The sequence below is a fragment of the Kogia breviceps genome, chromosome 3, assembly GCF_026419965.1.
Source record: "Kogia breviceps isolate mKogBre1 chromosome 3, mKogBre1 haplotype 1, whole genome shotgun sequence".
Classification (NCBI taxonomy): Eukaryota; Metazoa; Chordata; class Mammalia; order Artiodactyla; family Physeteridae; genus Kogia; species Kogia breviceps.
In genome coordinates, this window is record NC_081312.1 from 133,727,873 (window position 1) to 133,747,858 (window position 19,986).

A 19,986-nucleotide genomic window follows, 5' to 3' on the forward strand; every position below is an offset into this window, starting at 1 on the left:
CAAGTTTGAGAACCACTGTACTAGAATCATCTTTTGGTACGATGAAGACCATATCCAAGTGACCCCTTTAATGCATTATCCCAACCCCTTAGGAAACACACCTGAGAAAAATTCAACCTATTCTGATTACTAAATTTTACAATCATTACTAAGTTAAGTTTTACAATCATTTTATTTAGCAGATCTTTTAACCCTATTTGCAAAATTAACTTTCACAATGAGATTTTTTTTTTTTTTAAGACCTCAGCACTTACCCTTTATTACTTAGTGGTGATGTGGGAGAGAGAGAAGGGCAGGTTCTCTTGGCAGATGGCTCTTCCTCCTCTTCATCAGATGAACTGTCTATGGTTAGGTCAATCACCTCTACTTTCTTACTTTTATTTGAGGACTGGTGATGAGAAGCCACTTGGTGCTCTAATGTGGAGCTCAAGCATCCTGTGGGAATGATTGAAACACAAGGCAAAAAAGACCTGTAACATCTCTCTTTTTCTCAGGCTATGGATTAGATTATCAGTTGTAGTTTAGACTTTATCAGTTACAGTATATTGCTAGGGTCCAAGAACACAAAAGCAACAGTGGCTCCGTTCCCCTAAGCTTAAAACTATTATTTATTATCGGTTGTTAAAGAATTTTTTTGAAAAACAATTCTGAATTAGGGCAAACAATCAAAATATATGTCCACCTCAGAATAAAAGTAGTCTGAGGGCAAACACTATATATTACACATGTTTACCTGTACAATACCTGATATACTGAGAGATGTTATAGTAACATTTTTAAAAAGTCATAGTTTCCTTCCAGCAAAAACATACTAAAAAAGCCAGGAAAAAAATGTAAGCGAAAGGGCTTCCCTGGTGGCGCAGTGGTTGAGAGTCTGCCTGCCCACGCAGGGGACACAGGTTCGTACCCCGGTCCGGGAAGATCCCACATGCCGCGGAGCAGCTAGGCCCGTGAGCCATGGCCGCTGAGCCTGTGCTCCACAATGGGAGAGGCCACAACAGTGAGAGGCCCACGTACCGCAAAAAAAAAAAAAAAAAAAAAGTAAGTGAAAAAAGAACATTCACTAACCTGTACTGAGTCTGTAAAAAATTTAAAAGGATACCATTTCAAAAGCATGACTTTACAAATAACTTATTAGATTATGTTATTCTGAAATCTTATACCACAAAATTTTAAAAGCTGGCAGAAAGTGAATTTAAAGTTTCACTACTTCTGAACATTTAATCAATAATTTAATAAGAGTTATTGAGCTATCCATAAACTGCTGAGTATTCTTAAAAATTTTTTGTGTTTTAATATTGAAAACCAAGGCTTTTCAACAACAAGGAGACTGCCCCACTCTTGGAAAACTAACACTCACCATCAACTCCATTGTAAGAGGCAGAAACTTCCTGTACTTCCTTTTTTGATCTCATAGGTGCCCAAGAGCCATCCTCCTTAAACTGTATTTCATCACAATCTGTACAGTACTTTAGGATTTCCATAAACAAGCTATAAAAGACAATTTGTCCTTTGAATATCACATTCTAAAGAAAGACCAATTAGAATTATTACTATTCAAAAAACATTCAGACCTTCTATATTTTGTACAAGTATAAATGAGAAATAAAGTGTAACAGACAAGGTATATTTGTTCTCAAAATCTAGGGCTAAATAGGAGAATAGTTACTTAAATTATGGTACCTGCATGCAAGAAAATATTATGTAACCATGAAAAATGAGGTTTCCAAAGATTTTAAAAATAATATGGGGGGAAATATATGTTCACAGAAAGTGTGAAGAGGCCAAGAAAACTATATTTTAAAAATAAAATTCTGTGTGTGAGTGGTATATAAATAGTGCTTATCTCTCAGTGGTGACACTGTGGATATTTATTCTTTTTCTTTATACTTTTCAACATAATCCAAATTGCCTACAATAAGCTCATCTTATATGATAACTGAAGAAATACATGCAAAAATATGTATTGAAAGTTAAAGCTCCTTGATAATTACCATGTAGATATTTTAAAAATGAGATTTTCAAAAATGTGTAAAATTAATGATCAAATTCTCAGGTTGTAATGTTAAATGAAACCAAAGGATAAAAAATACTAATACTGTATAATCACAAATATGGAGAAAAAAAATCAGAGAATAACATAACAGCTTTTTATTTTTGTATGTTTCCAATTTTTCTTTAGGGGTGTGTGTGGCTTTTCCAGTAAGAAAGAATAATCCCAAGTGATGCAGGCATCTAAAGTTACATAATATACAGAGTTGGTAAAATATTATTCAATTCTGATTTATTAGTGATCACTGACATCTCTGAAAAATCAAACATAAAATATTTAAGTTACATGTTTACTTCTCCCCGTATGACTGGTCTGACATTTTTCAAGCTCTGGATTACACTTCTATTGCTAAATGTATTCCATTCCTTATGTTATATCTTCAGGCTTCTATGTTTTCTCAAATATTATAGGTAAGTTGTATTAAGCATTTTTCTAAAGAGTACAGGAAATCTCAAGAAGATCCTTCTTTTCACAATTTACCCTGTTCAGCGGCAAAAAGGAAAAAAAGGAGGCTAGAGAATAGGAGAAAACTGAAAGGGATATTCGAAGATGTTTGGAAGGACAGATAAAACACCAGAGTGTTAAAAAAAATAATCAACTGTTGTGATGCTATAGGTGGAGAAGAAAGACAAAGACAAGTATTTTACAGAAACAGAAAAACAAAGAGAGCTTCTATTCAGTGTGTTGATCAGTTTTAGGAGCCTGTATGGTAGGGAGTAGGTATGCTGGCCCACAACTGAAGCACCAGGAAATCTCCAAAAACAGACCAATTTCTGGTCAGTTAGGTTAACCAGAGTTTCACAATTCTTTCATTCTCTCTCCAAAATGGTCTGCATGTCTAGGGATAGATGGATTCATGTTAGGAAAAGGTGTAAGTACACCCTACTTAGAACCACTGGTGCTTTAAAATGGTAAATGTCAGGAGGCACTGACAGTAAGGCACACATTTTCAAAACAAGGGGACATAAAGTTAGAAAGGAAAATGTTCACAATATTAATTACTTAGAAAACTACTGAATTCTACAGACATGAAAATCTTAAAAATACATAACTCAGAAAACACTACCTATAGAATTTTAATCCCAAACATGATGGATAACAAAACCAATAATAGATGGTTACTTTGAAGTACAAGGAAAAACTTTAAATTGACATACCCATCAATAATAAGGTGTTCATACGGAGCCTTCTTATCACAGACAGGACAAACCCAAGTTGGTTTTTTCTCATTCATCTGAATATAAAGAGTTGCATCAAAACACTGCAGATGAGAACATGTAAGGGCCCGACATGGAATTGTCAGCCGCATTTTACCAAGCTTTGAAAAAGGGAGACCAAAGTAAATATTAGACAACTGTTATACAAAATTTTTCCTGAAACACAAAGTGTATGTATTCCAATTTAAAGCGTATTCTATTTACTTTTAACACATTTTCTGTGAAACATCTACCAGTTAAAAATTACAATATTTCTTTGGATATTATATGGAAAGTTACAGCAGAGGTTATTTACCCTCAATCCACAGCTTACAGATCTGTTTTTAGGGGGAAGAACTATGAACCCCTTGAAATTACATGCAAAATCTTGTTAAGTGTGTGCATTTTTCCAGAGAAAGTGCTTTCACCAAATTCTTAGAGTAGTCCCTAATCCAAAAAAGTTAAGAACCACTTTACTAGGTATTGGGAAAAGAAAAAGGAATGCCTTATTAAATGCTCAAGATACAGATACTCTCATTAAGATATCAGGTTGATTGTAATTCAGAGGTCAGAACAGAATAAGCATTCTCCACAATGCTTGGCAAGATTGCCAAACAGCAGCTCTGAGAAGAAACCCAGGTGTGTGCACTCTCTTCACTCACTGGGCACCATCACAGGCAATTCAGCAAACACCTCTGGACCTCTAGCACCTCTAGCATGTTATGAGACTTGCTCTTCTTGCCCTGCAAATAGTGCTTATGCTGACATAGGTTGAGTCTGTCCTACCAACAATGAAATCTGCTTCATCTGGTCCCTGAACTGCCAGCTTTGGACCAAAGCAGAGAAGCTGTCCAGAGATCTGTCCAGGGAGCTACCATATCATGACCTCCTTGCATGGAAGACACTTCATACAGTACAGCTGAATAACCACTGTGGGGTCCCCGTAGGTCACAATGGCCATATAGTATAGAAGTCACCTACTTTCAGTAACCACACTTTTTGCTAAATATCAGGAAAAGATCTTCCACACATTTGTGAGCTTGAAAAACATAAGGCCTTGGAAAGGATATGAGTTAAATGAGGAAAAAAAGAGGAAAAGATTCTTGGCTTAGGAGAATTTCACGGAAATGTGCAATTTCCTAGTCTACCAAGGAAATTAACTGTCATTTGGGGCCCTAAATTATTGTTCTCACACCAGTGATTTACTGTGCCTCTAGGAAAGGCACTTAACCTTGCTGGGTCTCTTTTTCTATCTCTGAAGTAACATCGTTTCCTCCTTACTTCAACAGGATGTAGTGATGAAGAATAAAAAAGGACCCAGAATGTGTCATCAACTTGAGAAGGGAGTAATGCCAGTTTACAGTATCAGAAGTATGGACAGGAGGGATGCAGAGAAAACTGAAAGCTTCCTTCTCTGTGCTCCCAACTCTACACTGCATATGATTATACTATTTATTTATGTGTTTCTCCTCCTACTAGAAACACATTGGGCTCATCTCCTTATCCTTGGCACTGGGAAAGGTACTTGCTATACATACAGCAAGAAGATGGTCCTGTGTACTGATTTATATTTATTGCACAGGGCCTGACACAGAGCAAGTACTCAATATATGTCCCCCATTATTAATTAAAGTACAGAACCATATTTGCTTCAAATCACTCTGTAAGCTAGTAGGAGACCCACTCAAACCTCAGCCCAGTCAGTCTTCTCTTCTATGCTCACACAGTATTAAACAACTCCATTTCTCCCTTTCTACACTTCTATTCAGGTTTTATGATTTGATTTACCTAAGTACCTGATGAAAAAGGCACATACACAAAAAGAACAAACTAACCCTTATAACAGAAATATCATCTATTTACCATTAGCCAAGACATGCTGCATTAGTCTAGAAACATCTTCCAAATAACGATCTAGGTGGTGGTGCTAAATTACATTTTTATGTCTTAAGTCACACCTTAACTTATCTGTGAAGTGCAAATTCCTACTGAGTAGGTATATTTGCTACTGCCTTAATACTAAGTAGAGAAATCCTAGATAAATACAGTCATCGTAGACAAGGTTCATGTAACTGCAGAACTTGTAGGCTACTTCTGATAGTTTATGAAGACAATGGATAAGAAGATAAGAAACAGATTGTTTCAGAATCCAAGCCATAGGCTGTAGAACTTATACTATGAAAAGCAGTTATTCTCCAAAGACGGTCACCTCACATAACTTAAGCCCTATAATTCCCAGCTGTAAGTTCATCTTTTCGTTGGGAGAGCAACTCTCAAGCCCTTATATGATCAGCCACACTGACAAGTTTACCTACAGAATTTTTAAGGAACACTGCTACATGAATGGCACAGGAAGGACGTTTACAAATAGGTATAGGAAAGGAGAAGTTCAATTTCAAATGCAGTTTATTAGCCATCACACAAATGTCTTGCTTCAAAGAATTACAAAGTAATTGTTATATGACCCTCATACTTCTGATTTTTAAAAACAATCACTAAATTCTAAATACTTATCTATGAATGGACACTGAATTCTCTAACTTCAGAAAAGAAGCTGAGCTTTGAACATCTTCATCCTGCAATTACAAATTCCCCTTTCCCTTTATAGGATGGGGTGGATATTTGCAAACACTTTGAAAACAACTCCCAAATAAATTTTCTAATGCCATTAACATTACTATAACATAATAGTAACTGATGATACTTCAAGACAAAATACCCTACTTAGATATAAGTTCAAATCAGCTTATACAAAAGGACCCCCAAAACATCAATATATGTACTTTTTCCTTATAAAAAGAAAGTAGTGTGATATTGAGAATTTTATAACTTTTTCATCATCATCATTATGATATGTATTTCATGAATAAATTTCCAAGTTTATTTTTTTTTCTTCTATCAACTCCAAGTGATTTGCATTTGAGTTTACAGGTCTAGGGAGTATCTCACAAAGCAGGGTTCACAAACATTCTTCCAGCTCTATTTTTAATGAATTAGAACTGAAAAATTCCCAAAGAGCAAAAACATCTTTAATTATTTTCATTGCCTTTAGCTAAACAGCACACAAAAACAGAAACTCATTTATTTTGATCTGTGTGTATCACAACAAGGGTAATTCAAATGCACAGTCAGACATCATATTTACATATTTCAAAGGGAACAAATCTCTTTTATTATTCTATAAATTTGATATATAGATGAGTTGCCATTACAAAGTTTTACTTTTTAGAGTAAAAACATACCTAAAATATATTGCCTTACCGTTCCAGAATAATTGTAAAGGGATTGTCCCTTTGGCCAAATAGAAATCCATAAAAGTATTATAATTATGGGTTATATATATAGTTGTTTTTCCTATAATCTGAATTTTGAAAGCATAAGTCAATTTAAAATGAACTGCTGAAACTAAAAAGGGAGGAGCAGGGGGATATGGAAAGAAAAATTTAAAGCTCACCAATTAAATTCAGAGGTGCAACAAGCAAAACATGATTAACGTTTTCTAATAATATAAAGATCACCTGAACTATGAAGTTCAAAACTAGTTATATAAGTAAGAACATCAAGATTTATATTGTAGTCCTTATTTATAAGAATAAATGCTTCATATAAATGTTAAATAATATAAACATCATATATATTAGTACAACTGTAAACACTTTTAAAATGAGACTGCAGAAAAACAAGACTCCTTCCAGTGATTTGAATGGAAAATGAAGCTTACGCATGTTTCTAAATTTCTCATGTTCTCTGAACTGGTATTTTATAATGGAATGGGGAGGCAAGGAATCATGTCAAGGGGGAGGGTGGATAAATAGGTGTTTGGAGGAAAGAGGGTACGATAGGTATATACCTTAAAAAAACCCTGTCTTCTTCCCACCCTCTACTTAGCTGGTCTGTGAACCATTTTTCTAAATGTTAAAAAATAGCACATTCCTTTACACCATAGTCTGTTATAACATTTGATTACTTAAGAATCCACCCCATGTCCCCTGGCCAATATTTTTTATTGTGGTAAAAACATTAAGCATTAACATTAAACCTACCACCTTAACCATCTTAAAGTGTACAGTTCAGTAATGCTAAGTATATTCACACTGTTGTACAACAGATCTCTAGAACTTTTTCATCTAGCAACACTGAAACTCTACACCCACTAATTTGCCCTTCCTCAGCCCTTGGATCCATCTTTCTACTTTCTGCTTCCATGATTTTGACTACTTTATATACTTCATGAGTAGAATCATACGGTATTTATGCTTTTGTGACTCGCTTATTTTGCTTATTGTAATGTTCTCAAGGTTTATCCACATGGCATATGACAGGATTTCCTTCTTTTTTCATGTTCCATATATTATATTCTATTGTATGTATATATACCATATTTGTTCATCTCTTGATGGACATTTGGGCTGCTTCCACCCTTTGGCTATTGTGAATAATGTGATGAATGTGGGTATGCAAATTATTTCTTCAAGATCTTGCTCTGAATTCTTTTAGATATATACCCAGAAGAATTGACAGATCATATGTTAATTCTATTTTTAACTTTTTGAGGAACCTCCATACTGTTTTTCCATAATGGCTGCAGCATTTTACATTCCCACCAACAGTCCACAAGGGTTCCAGTGTCTGTGGCATCCTCACTGAAACTTGTTATCTTCTGATATTTCTGATAGGCTCCATCCTGACGGGTGTGAAGTGATATCTCATGTGATTATGATACGCATTTCCTTAATGATTAGCGATGTTAATCTTTTCATGTGCTTGTCAGCCATCTGTATACCTTCTTTGGAGAAATGTCTATTCAAGTCCTTTACCTATGTCTAATCAGGTTGTTTGTTTTGTTGTTGGTTTGTAGAAGTTCCTTATATATTCTGGATATTAACCCCTTATCAGGTATAAAATTCTCAATTATTTTCTCCCATGCCATAGGTTGTCTTTTCACTCTGTTAACTGTTTCCTTTGGCAAGAAAAGGTTTTAAGTTTTTAAGTTTAAGTTTTTAAGACCAATGGGTGTATTCCCATTGGTCTGTCTTTGCTTTTGTTGCCTCTGCTTTTGGTGATATATCCAAGAAGTCACTGCCAGATTCAACTGAAGCCTTTACCCCATGTTTCTTCTGAAGCATAACAGTTTAAGGTCTTACAGTTTTGATCTTTAATCCATTTTGAGTTAATTTTTACATATGGTGTAAAGTAAGGGTCCAACTTCATTATTTTGCATGTGAATATTCAGTTTTCCCAATGCCATTTGTTTAAAGAGACCATCTTTTTCCCATTATGTAGTCTTGGCACTCCTGTAGAAAGGCATTTGACCATATTATTTCTGGGCTCTCTATTTTGTTCCATTCGTCTATATTATCTACTTTTCTGTCAGTACCACACCATCCTAATTACTACTGCTTTGTAGGATGTTTTGAAATCAGGAAGTGTGAGGGCTTGAACTTTGCTCTCACGATTGTTTTGGCTACTCAAGAGTCCCTTGAGGTTCCACAGAAATTTAAGGATTTTTTTTGTATTTCTGCAAAAAATGCCATTGGAATTTGATAGGAACTACACTGAATCTGCAGATCACTTTGAGTAGTATGCACATTTTAACAATATTAAGTCTTCCAATCCATAATTATGGGATATCTCTCCATTTATTTCTATCTTCTCTGAAGTCTTTTTTATGTTTTATAGTTTTCAATCTCCTTGGATGAGCTTATTCCTAAATATTTTATCCTTTTTTTTTTTTTTTGCAGTACGCAGGCCTCTCACTGTTGTGGCCTCTCCCATTGCGGAGCACAGGCTCCAGACGCGCAGGCCCAGTGGCCATGGCTCACAGGCCTAGCTGCTCCGCGGAATGTGAGATCTTCCTGGACCGGGGCACGAACCTGTGTCCCCTGCATGGGCAGGCAGACTCTCAACCACTGTGCCACCAGGGAAGCCCTATTTTATCTTTTCTCATGCTATAGTAAATGGGACTGTTTTCATAGTTTCCTTTTCAGTTTGGTCACTGTTAGTGTATAGAAATGCAACTAATTTTTGACTGTTGATTTTGTATCCTGCAACTTTGTTGAATTCAGTTCAAACAGGTTTATTTTGGTTTTTTTTTGTGGAATCTTTGATGTTTTCTACATAAAAGATCATGTCACCCGCAAACAGAGATTATTTTACTTCTTCCTTTCCAACCTTTTTTTTCCTCCTTGTCTAACTGCTCTGGCTAGAACTTCCAGTACTATGCTGAACAGCAGTGGTGACAGTGGGCATCCTTGCCCTGTTCTTGACCTTAGAGGAAGAGCTTTCAAGTCTTTCCACATTGAGTATGATGTTCATTGTGGGCTTTTCATATATGGCTTTTATTATGTTGAGGAAGCTTCCTTCTATTCCTAGTTTGCTGAGTGTTTTTATCATGAAATGGTGTTGAATTTTGTCAAATGTTTTTGTCAAGTTTTTTCTGCATCGATTGAGATGATTATGTGGTTTTTGTCCTTCATTTTGTTAATGTGGTATATTACAATGATTTATTTTTGTATGCTGAACCAGCCTTACATTCCAGCTATGAATCCCACTTGGTCTGGTGTATGATCATTCTAACGTGCTGGTGAATTCAGTTTGCTAGTATTTTGTTTAGGATTTTTGCATCAATATTCATCAGGAATACTGGTATGCAGTTTTCTGGGGTTTTTTTTGTTTCATTTTGTCTTGTCTTGTTGTGTCCTTGTGTGGTTTTGGGATCAGTAATGCTAGCCTTACAGAATGAGTTTAGAAGTATTCTTTCTTCAATTCTTTGTAAGAGTTTGAAAAGGATTGGTATTAATTCTTCTTTAAATGTTTGGTAGGATTCTCCAGTGAAGCCATAGGGTCCTAGGCTTTTCTTTGTTGGGACATTTTTCATTGCTGCTTCAATCTCCTCACTAGTTGTAAGTCTGTTCAGATTTCTTATTTCTCCATGATTCAGTCTTGGTAGGTTATGTGTTTCTAAGAATTTATCCACTTCTACGTTATCCAATTTGTTGGCACAGTAGTGTCTTATAATTGTTTTAATTTCTGTGACATCAGTTATAATGTGTCCTCTTTCATTTCTAATTTTAGCTATTTGAGTCTTCCCTCTTTTTTTCTTAGTCTAGCTAAGGATTTGTCAATTTTGTTGATCTTTTCAAAAAACCAACTCTTGGTCTCGTGATTTTATCTCTGCTCTAATCTTTATTTCCTTCCTTCTGCTGACTTTGGGTTCAGTATGTTTTTCTCTTTTTAGTTTCTTGAGGTATAAGATTAGGTTGTTGATCTGAGATCTTTCTTCTTCTTCTTCTTTTTTTTTTTTTTGCAGTACACGGGCCTCTCACTGTTGTGGCCTCTCCCGTTGCGGAGCACAGGCTCCAGACGCGCAGGCTCAGTGGCCATGGCTCATGGGCCAAGCCGCTCCATGGCACGTGGGATCTTCCCAGACCGGGGCACGAACCCGTGTCCCCTGCATCGGAAGGCGGACTCTCAACCACTGCGCCACCAGGGAAGCCCTTTCTTCTTTTTTTAATGTAAGCATTTACTCCTATAAACTTCCCTCTTCTGCTGCATCCTGTAAATTCTGGTATATTGTGTTTTTATTTTCATTTGTCTTCAGATATTTTCTAAATTCCCTTGTGATTTCTTCTTTGACTCATTGGTTGTTTAAGAATGTATTGTTTAATTTCCACATGTTTGTGGATTTTCCTGTTTTCCTCCTGTTACTGAATTCTAGTTTCATCACATTGTGATCAGAGAAAATACTTTATAATGATTTTAATCTTAAATTTATTAAGACTTGTTTTGTAGCCTAACATGTGCTCTGTCTTGGAGAATGTTCTGTGTGTTCTGAGAAGAATGTGTATTCTGCTTTGTTGGGTGCAGTATTCTGTATATATATGTATGTCCAATTGGTATACAGTGTTCTTTAAGTCCTTTGCTTCCTTATTGACTATCTGGCTGTTCTATCCATAAACAAAAGTGGGGTATGGAAGTCTACTACTATTATTATGTTGTTGTCTATTTCTCCCTTTAGTTCTGTCAATGAGTGCATTATATGTATTTGGGAAAGAATTAAAAAATTTAAAGTAATAATATAAAAAGCCTGGAGTCAAAATACTTTCCCTATAAAAATGACTGACTATAGTAAGCAATAAAAAGATAGAAGGATATATACAAAATTATACATTTGGTGGTTTTTATTAACTTCACTGTATTTTTTTCTGTACTTTATAGATGTTTAATAGTGAACAGGAGTTCTCTTAGCAATTATAAAACAAAAAAGTTTTTTTTAAAAAGAGCTATGCAAAGTACTCTATTATAAACTAATTCATGAGCTAATGACTTTTTCATATTGTTTGAGGTTTTATAAATTATAAAAGACTAAGATATAAGACAAATAACACTTAATTTTTGTTTAAATTTTTTGTTTAAGAATAAATAACTTCATCTCAGATTAGTAGGATTTCAATATTAAAAGCTTTCAGTATCAGGCTTGCCTGAACAAACCTGGCAAATCAGGAAAGAGCTGAGTCCTCTTATTTTCCATACTTTCTCCCCAAATTTAAATATGATTAATTTGATTAATTACAGAACAAAAGGCAATCAAAATATCAAAGTAATTTACTCTCAGTTTTTCACATATTTTTGTATGAGTGCATCATTCAACTACCATTCCTACTGTTGGTGGACCTGACATCAAACTAGTTAAGAAATAAACCTTAACACATTTTTGGAAACTTTTTCACCACCAGTTTAATCATTTGTTATGTCTTGAGCCTTGTATTTATTTTGTAGAAATGACTGAAATTGATCTCATTTTCTGGTTTAAAAATATTTCTAGTTGATTTTTATATGCATAACCAATTCAATTATTCAGGCTAAATAGAATAGTTTTTAAATGTTATAGTCATTGTTGGCAAAATGGTTAAATTGAATGTGTGAATAATCATGGCCAGATTTTTATTCAGAAGTATACTATTTTAAAAAATGAAATTTTAATAAATATACTAAGATAATAAAATGCATTATGTGGAGATCTTAAACTTAAGTCTGAGAGAAAGTCATTTAATAACCACAAGCAATATTTAAATATAACTTACTAAGAGCAGAAAATTTTTATAGACATAAATTTGTTTAGATTTCAAATCCTAAGACTACACGATGTCTTTTACTTTTCATAAACTCTAACAAACAAGTGGGCATGTTTCAGTTTAACAGAACTTGTTAAATACTGGAAATACTTAACCGAAGAAAATGTATATTAAGCCTCCTGGAGAGCAAATATTAGTTAACACTTACTGGACATAGTAGAGAAACCCTCAGGCTGGTTGTAGCTATTTCACTGTCTGGATCCGCAGTCAATTTCTCTTTAACTGACATTCATCAAAGAGAAAACAAACAAACAGTAGAAGTTTATTAAAGAACATCACTGATGCAACATAAGAAAAAGAATGAGGAACTTAAAAAAAAGAACTCAAAAATAATCTGCTCAATTATTTTCCAATCATTTGAATGAAAAGATAAAAACAATTATAAGGTTCATAATCTCTACAATAAGCAAAGGAAGGAAAACAATTGTATACCTATAGACTGACTACATTTCCTCTAAGTCTCCTATTTCTCACCCACAAAACAAAAACTGCATTGCACTAACATAAAGGAAATTTATATAGCAGGTTAATATATTCAGCTGATGGCAGACCATCTTCCTTTTATAACTCTAAGATACTGGATAAAGATTTTCTTTCTTTTAAACTATGACAATATTATTTTAAAAGAAACTAACAAAAAACAACTATAAAACTAACATGTATAAGTTTTTACAATGCTCATATAATACAAATATTTATTGTAAACACATTAATTAATTCTAATTTCAAATTATAAAAAGAAAAAAGTTCAATTGATTTTTTTACCATATGATTATTTGAGTTTTATATTTATTTATCCATAACCTAATTAATTATGCTACCTTGGGCAAGTCAGTCCTTCTCTCTGAGCTTAATTTTATTTCTTGGAAAATAACAGCCTACACTAGATAATCTCTATGTCTTCTCAGTTCAAATTTCCTATGGTTCTTAAGAGAGGAGGAACTGGTAATTTTACTTTTAAAGCTGTTCTGTTACTCTCAGTCAGTCTAACATAACAAGGACCTTTTAAAAAATATTTATTTATTTATTTTTGGCTGTGTTGGGTCTTCATTTCTGTGCGAGGGCTTTCTCTAGTTGTGGCAAGCGGGGGCCACTCTTCATCGCAGTGCGCGGGCCTCTCACTGTCGCGGCCTCTCATTGCGGAGCACAGGCTCCAAATGTGCAAGCTGAGTAGTTGTGGCTCATGGGCCTAGTTGCTCCATGGCATGTGGGATCTTCCCAGACCAGGGCTCGAACCCGTGTCCCCTACATTGGCAGGCAGATTCTCAACCACTGTGCCACCAGGGAAGCCCAACAAGGACCTTTATACTTCTCATCTGAAAACCTGAGACATGTTACTTCTGAAAACCTCAGAACTTTAATTAAACTTTCAGCACAGAAGTGAGACTGGAAATGACTAAACGTAATATTTCGATAATTTTAGAAGCTGTTCCACAATAACTTTAAAGTCTATATGTGTAAGGGGGCATAAGTAGAGTAGTTGTGGAGTCAATCATAGAATTTCAGAGCTGTTGCACAACTGAATGTGACAGGAAGGGAGGGAGGGAGGAAAGAAAGATACAAGAAAATGGAAAGGGGAAAAGTACTTGGGTAAGGAAGAATAATTTCAGATGTCTGTTGAACTGGTAACTATTTATAAGAACTAAGAATTCTGGGCTTCCGTGGTGGCGCAGTGGTTAAGAATCCGCCTACCAATGCAGGAGACACAGGTTCAAGCCTTGGCCCGGGAAGATCCCACATGCCGCGGAGCAACTAAGCCCGTGTGCCACATCTACTAAGCCTGCGCACCACAACTACTGAGCCCGTGTGCCACAACTACTGAAGCCCATGCGCCTAGAGCCCGTGCTCCGCAACAAGAGAAGCCACCACAATGAGAAGCCTGTGCACCACAACTAAGAGTAGCCCCCGCACGCTGCAACTAGAGAAAGCCCGCGCGCAGCAACGAAGACCCAACACAGCCAAAAATAAATAAAAGAAAAAAAAAACATTGAAAAAAAAATCCCTGCATTCAAAAAAAAAAGAATTAAGAATTCTGCCTTTATTAAATTTGATGATCACAGAGTCTGGATTTTTTTGAGATGATCCAAATCTTAGATATTCTATTCAACTGCCTCCATAAACTAGTGGATCTCAACTAAGATGCACATCAGAACTACCTATAGAGCTTTCTAACTTATAACTGCCCACTGAACCAAAACGGGAAAGAGGGAAACTAATAATTTTTTTTTTTTTTTTGGTGGTACGCGGGCTTCTCACCGCTGTGGACTCTCCCATCGTGGAGCACAGGCTCCGGACGCACAGGCCCAGCGGCCATGGCCCATGGGCCCAGCCGCTCTGCGGCACGTGGGATTCTTCCAAACCGGGGCATGAACCCGCATCCCCTGCATCTGCAGGCGGATTCCCAACCACTGCGCCACCAGGGAAGCCCTAAGTAGTTTTTTTAAAGTTCCAGATGTGATTCTGATGACAGACTAAAAAGTCATTTTATGGCCTGGAAATTCAAAAATTTTACAGTCTATATAACTCATAGGCTGTCTATCACATCTAAAAAGGCACACAATCCGTGGGTTTTAGTTTGGAAAATATAGTTATCATATCACTTATGCTAATTAATATTATATGTAAATTATGAAAAGTATGCTTTTGCCATTATAGACCCAATCTTACTCCAACCTTTCTTATAAAGATACATTTAACAAACAGTATCTTTTTAAAAGTGACCAACAATTGCCATACGAAACAAACATGTAAATAGAATTCTAATGTGATTACTAACCATTCTGCATGTCTTCACCAACCATTCCCTAACACCCACCATGCACACAGCAATGGGAACAGTAACTGACTTTACATTTTATCTATTTAAACTTTGAGTTAAATGAAGCAATATCATAGATCATAATATCAGCCTTATGCAAAACAAAGTTCAGTGTTAGTACTTTGAAAAAAAATGAAAAAGGAAGGGCAACAGAGCCAGCCTAAGCTGTAATTCAGCCTTAGTCATTTAACTTTTCCGTGCCTCAATTTCCTCATCTTGTAAATGGGAATAATAACAGTACCTCATAGCATTGTTGTAAGGATTAAATGAGTTAATACAAATAAAATGCTTTAAAAGAACCTAACATTATACTAAATAAATATTAGTTATCGCAACTTAAAATGTGACTTGTATGTTTATTTTCTCTCAGAGGTGAAAGAATTTTCTGAAATTATTTTAGAATTAGCTTATCAATTTCTATTAAAAAAAAACTTTGCTTTTCACCTTTGCCATTATAGACTCAATCAATTATTCCCTGTAAAGATACTTTTTAATACTTTAGGATCTTGATTGGATTGAATTTAACCTACAGATCAACTTGGAGAGAACTGACATTTCTCCAATAACAATACTGAGTGTTCTGATCCATTAACATGATGTATCTCTTCATTATTCAGGTCTTATTTTAATTACTCTCACCAATGTTTTGTAGTTTTCAGCATACAAATTGTGCATATATTTTGTGTAACATATTCCTAAGTACTTCATATTTTTAAAATTCTTATTATTTTAATTTCAATTTCCAGTTGTTTACAGCTAGTAGAAATACAATTTTCATAAATTGACCATGTATTCTGCAACCGTGCTAAATTCACACATTGGCTTTAGTAGCTTTTTTGTAGATTTTGGGGGATGTTTTCTATACAATGAAGTCATTTTCAAATAAAGACAATAATTATTGTTCATTTCTAATCTGTATGCTTCTTTTTTCTTGCCTTATTGTGCTGACTAGGATCTTAAGGGCAATGCTGAATAGAGGCATTAAGAAAGATATTCTTGCCTTATTCTCAGTCTTAGGGGTGAAGTTTTTTACCATCAAATATGATGTTAGCTAAAGGCTTTTTGTAAATACCCTTTATTACATTGAAGCAGACCCCTTCTCTCTATTTTGCTGAGTTTTATCATGGATGGATATTGAATGTGACCAACTGTTTTTTCTGAGTCTATGGAGATGATCACATGATTTTTTCTTTTTTAGTTTGCTGAGATGAGAAGGTGAATTATATTGATAGATTTTTGAATGTTGTATAAACCTAATATTCCTAGAACAAACTCTATTTGATCCCTATGTATTACCTTTTAATATACTGTATTTGTCAAAACAATTTTGAAAAAGAAAAATAAAGTTGGAGGACTACCTGATTTCAAGAATTACTACCAAGCTTTAGTAATGAAGACTCTGTTATTGGTATAAGGATAGAAAAATAGGTCAATGGAAGATAATGGAGTCCAGAAATAAATTCATACATCTATGGTCAATTGGTTTTTGACAAAGGTGTCAAGGTAATTAAATGAAGGAAAAATTAGTATTTTTGAGAAATGTTATGGAACAACTGGGTATCTGTACAGGGAGAAAATGAACCTCTAAAGCTTACTTTGCATCATACACAAAAATTTATTTAAGATAAATTGTAGACCTAAATCGAAGAATAAAACAATAAAACTTCTAGAAGTAAAATGTTTGTGACCTTGGGTTGGACAAAGATTTCATAGTATGCAAAAAGCACAAACTATAAAAGAAATGGAGGGAAAAGTTGAATAGACATTTCATCAAAGAAGCTATAAGGATAGCAAATAAGCACATGAAAAGATGCCCAACATCATTAGTAATTAGAAAAGTTCATATTAAAACCACAACGACATATCACCTACACAGTGACCAGAATAGCTAAAATCAAAGCAGCCTGACAATATCAACTGCTAGAGAGAATGGGGAAAAAACTCTAAATCTCAAATCTTGTTGGTAGGAATGCAAAAATGGAATATGCACTTCATAAGAAACTGCCAACCTCTTTTCTATACATTTATCGTGTGACCCAGCAATCCTAATCCTGAGTATTTACCCAAGAAAAATGAAAACCTATGTCCACAAAACTGATATTCATATGCAAACTGCAAATGTTTTAGCAGCTTTATTCATGATAACAAAAAACTGGAAGCAATCTAAACATCCATCAACTGATAAATGGATAACCAAATTACAGTACAGATAAATGGAACACTACTCAATAATAAAGAAGAGCAAACTACATGAATGAACCTAAAAGCATTATACTATGTGAAAGAAGCCAGAAACAAAAGGCTACATGCTGTGGGATTTCAAGTTCTGGAAAAGAAAAAACCACTGAGACAGAAATCACATCAATGGTTGTAAGAACTGGAGGTAAGGAGATGAGACAGAATGTAACGGGGCCACAGGGGAACTTTCTGGGGTGAAGAATGTTACATATTTTCATTGTGGCATTTAGTTCATGATTGCATACACCTGTCAAACTCATCAAACTGTACACTTAAAACAGGTGAATTTTTACTACTTGAATAAACACAAAATTAAAAAAAGAAGAAAGGTGGGGGGGGAATCATTATGTTAAATTTCATAAGAAAGTGAAAAATAAAAATAAGACATCAATATTCATCCTGCTGCATCAACCAACACCAGGTAAGTCTTTCAGGAGTTCAGGTTTTCTTGTGTCACTGTGAGCTGCAGCCGTGACAATATTTTACTATATGATCTATAATACAGTTACAGCTAGCCACACTTAAAAATTCATCTTTGAAAATCCCTGTTGTCATGTGCTATGAGAGTTAGCCACTACTCACATGTGGCTATATTTAAATTTAATTAAATTTAAAATTCAGTTCCTCAGTTGCACTACCACATTTCAAGTACTCAACAGACACATAGTACTAGTGGCTATCACACGGGACAATGCAGATATAGAACATTTCCATCACCACAGTGTTCTATTAGTGCTGTTCTAGGTTTTCAAAAAAAATTTCTATCCTTTTTAGAATTTTTTTTATTTCCCAGTATGCGGGCCTCTCACTGTCGTGGCCTCTCCCGTTGCGGAGCACAGCCTCCGGACACGCAGGCTCATTGGCCATGGCTCACTGGCCCAGCCGCTCCGTGGCACGTGGGATCTTCCCGGACCGGGGCACGAACCCGCATCCCCTGTATCGGCAGGCAGATTCTCAACCACTGCGCCACCAGGGAAGCCCTCCTTTTTAGAATTTTAAGGCTGGAAACAAATGAACATATTAAGTCCAGTACTTCATTTTATAAGCAAGAAAACAGAGGCACAGAGATGTGATCTTTTACTCAAGATTTCTTTTCATCAGTTTACTTAACAAAAGTCTGAGGATCTACTATGTGCCAGGCCCTGAGCTAAGCATTAGGAATTCAAAGAAAGATAAGATTAAGGTCTGGCCCAAAGGAACTCATAGTCTAGTAGAGAGCAAAGATACTTCTCTAATGTGCTGTAATGGAAACTAGCTGAAAGTCAATGCATCAACTCGGGGGTTCTGAGATGCCTCCTGGAAAAAGTGAAACTATGAAATATAACTAGAATTTAGGCAAAGTAGGTAACAGGGAAGTTTGAGGCACAGAGAACAATACTGGCAAAGCACTGAAGAAAAGAAAAGAATTCATTATTTTTGGAGTAAAAAGAATGAGAAGAAGAATGAATACAGATGACACCGGAAAGTAATAAGCAGGTGCCACACCATGGAAAGCTATATGTTTAAGTCATGCTAACAAGTTGGAGTTTTTATCCCACTGGTGTTAGGAAGCCATGGATTGCAAAGAAATGGTAAGATTAGATCTGTATTAATCACTTAGATTGCTACCAGAAGAGGGGCCAAGAAAGGAGAGGAATATATAATTCAAGAATAGGTTTTTAAAATAAAGCCAGGATATGAGAGCTTAAATGAGGTCAGTGATGGTAGGGAGAGAGAGAGCTCGACAGAGTTGAGAAATATTTAGGGTTTATGTCTGATAGAACTTGGTGAGTTCAGTTTTCACTACTTGAATCTGAGGAACCAGTGGTATATTTCGGTGAAGACAGTTAGTTAGCTATGTGTATCTACATTTGAAATTCAGGAGAAGGTCTGGAATGAAAATATGTATTTGGGAGTTGGTGCTAATTTAAACCACAAGAGTAAATGTGATTATCTCTAGGGAAAGTATGTATGTCCTTGTAGAGACCAAGGACAAAAACCCAGGGAAAACAAATATTTAGGATACTACCCTTAAGAGAATCCATTGAAGGCAAGTGATTGAGAAGAAATAAGAGATGAGAATTTCAAGGAGAAAGTTGTTGGTATGAAATGCAGCAAAAATATCTAAGACATAAACTGAAAAGATAAACTAAATCTGGCAATCAGATTGTCACTTGTGACATCTGCAAGAGCAGTTTCAGTGGAATGATGGGAGTTAAAAGTTCAAAATGGGTTGCAGTGAGGAGGTAGAAAGGTAAGTGTAGATGACTCTTTGAAGAAACTAGGATGAGAACAGGAGGAACACAGATCTCTATCTAGAGAGTAGCTTGCTTTTGTATTTTCTAAAGGATGAAAAAGACTCGACAGTGAAGGTTGACAGAAAGAGCCTATAGAGTGGAGGAAGGAACTAAAAATACAGGACAGACAGCAGATAAGTGAGCAGAGAGGCCTCGTAATACTATTTCTGAGCATCTCCATCTGGATGCCTCAGAGACATCTCAAATACCAAAAGTCCAAGAGTGCACTCTGATCTTGCACCTGCAACCAGATCTTTTCAACACTTTTCCA

The 19,986-nt window shown here is 35.4% G+C and overlaps 1 protein-coding gene across 4 annotated transcripts in view; it reads right to left on the reverse strand.

The window, feature by feature from the left end:
- PIAS1 (protein inhibitor of activated STAT 1) overlaps nucleotides 1-19,986 on the reverse strand; it is a 121,678-nt gene that overhangs the window by 10,425 nt on the left and 91,267 nt on the right. For all 4 annotated transcript variants that reach the window (XM_059058570.2, XM_059058567.2, XM_059058569.2 and 1 more), the window contains 4 exons: nucleotides 12,532-12,605; nucleotides 3,211-3,371; nucleotides 1,361-1,491; nucleotides 255-435 (listed from right to left, as the gene is read on the reverse strand). In XM_059058570.2, the coding sequence (XP_058914553.1) occupies nucleotides 255-435; nucleotides 1,361-1,491; nucleotides 3,211-3,371; nucleotides 12,532-12,605 (547 nt within the window). The remainder of the gene's footprint in view (nucleotides 1-254; nucleotides 436-1,360; nucleotides 1,492-3,210; nucleotides 3,372-12,531; nucleotides 12,606-19,986) is intronic.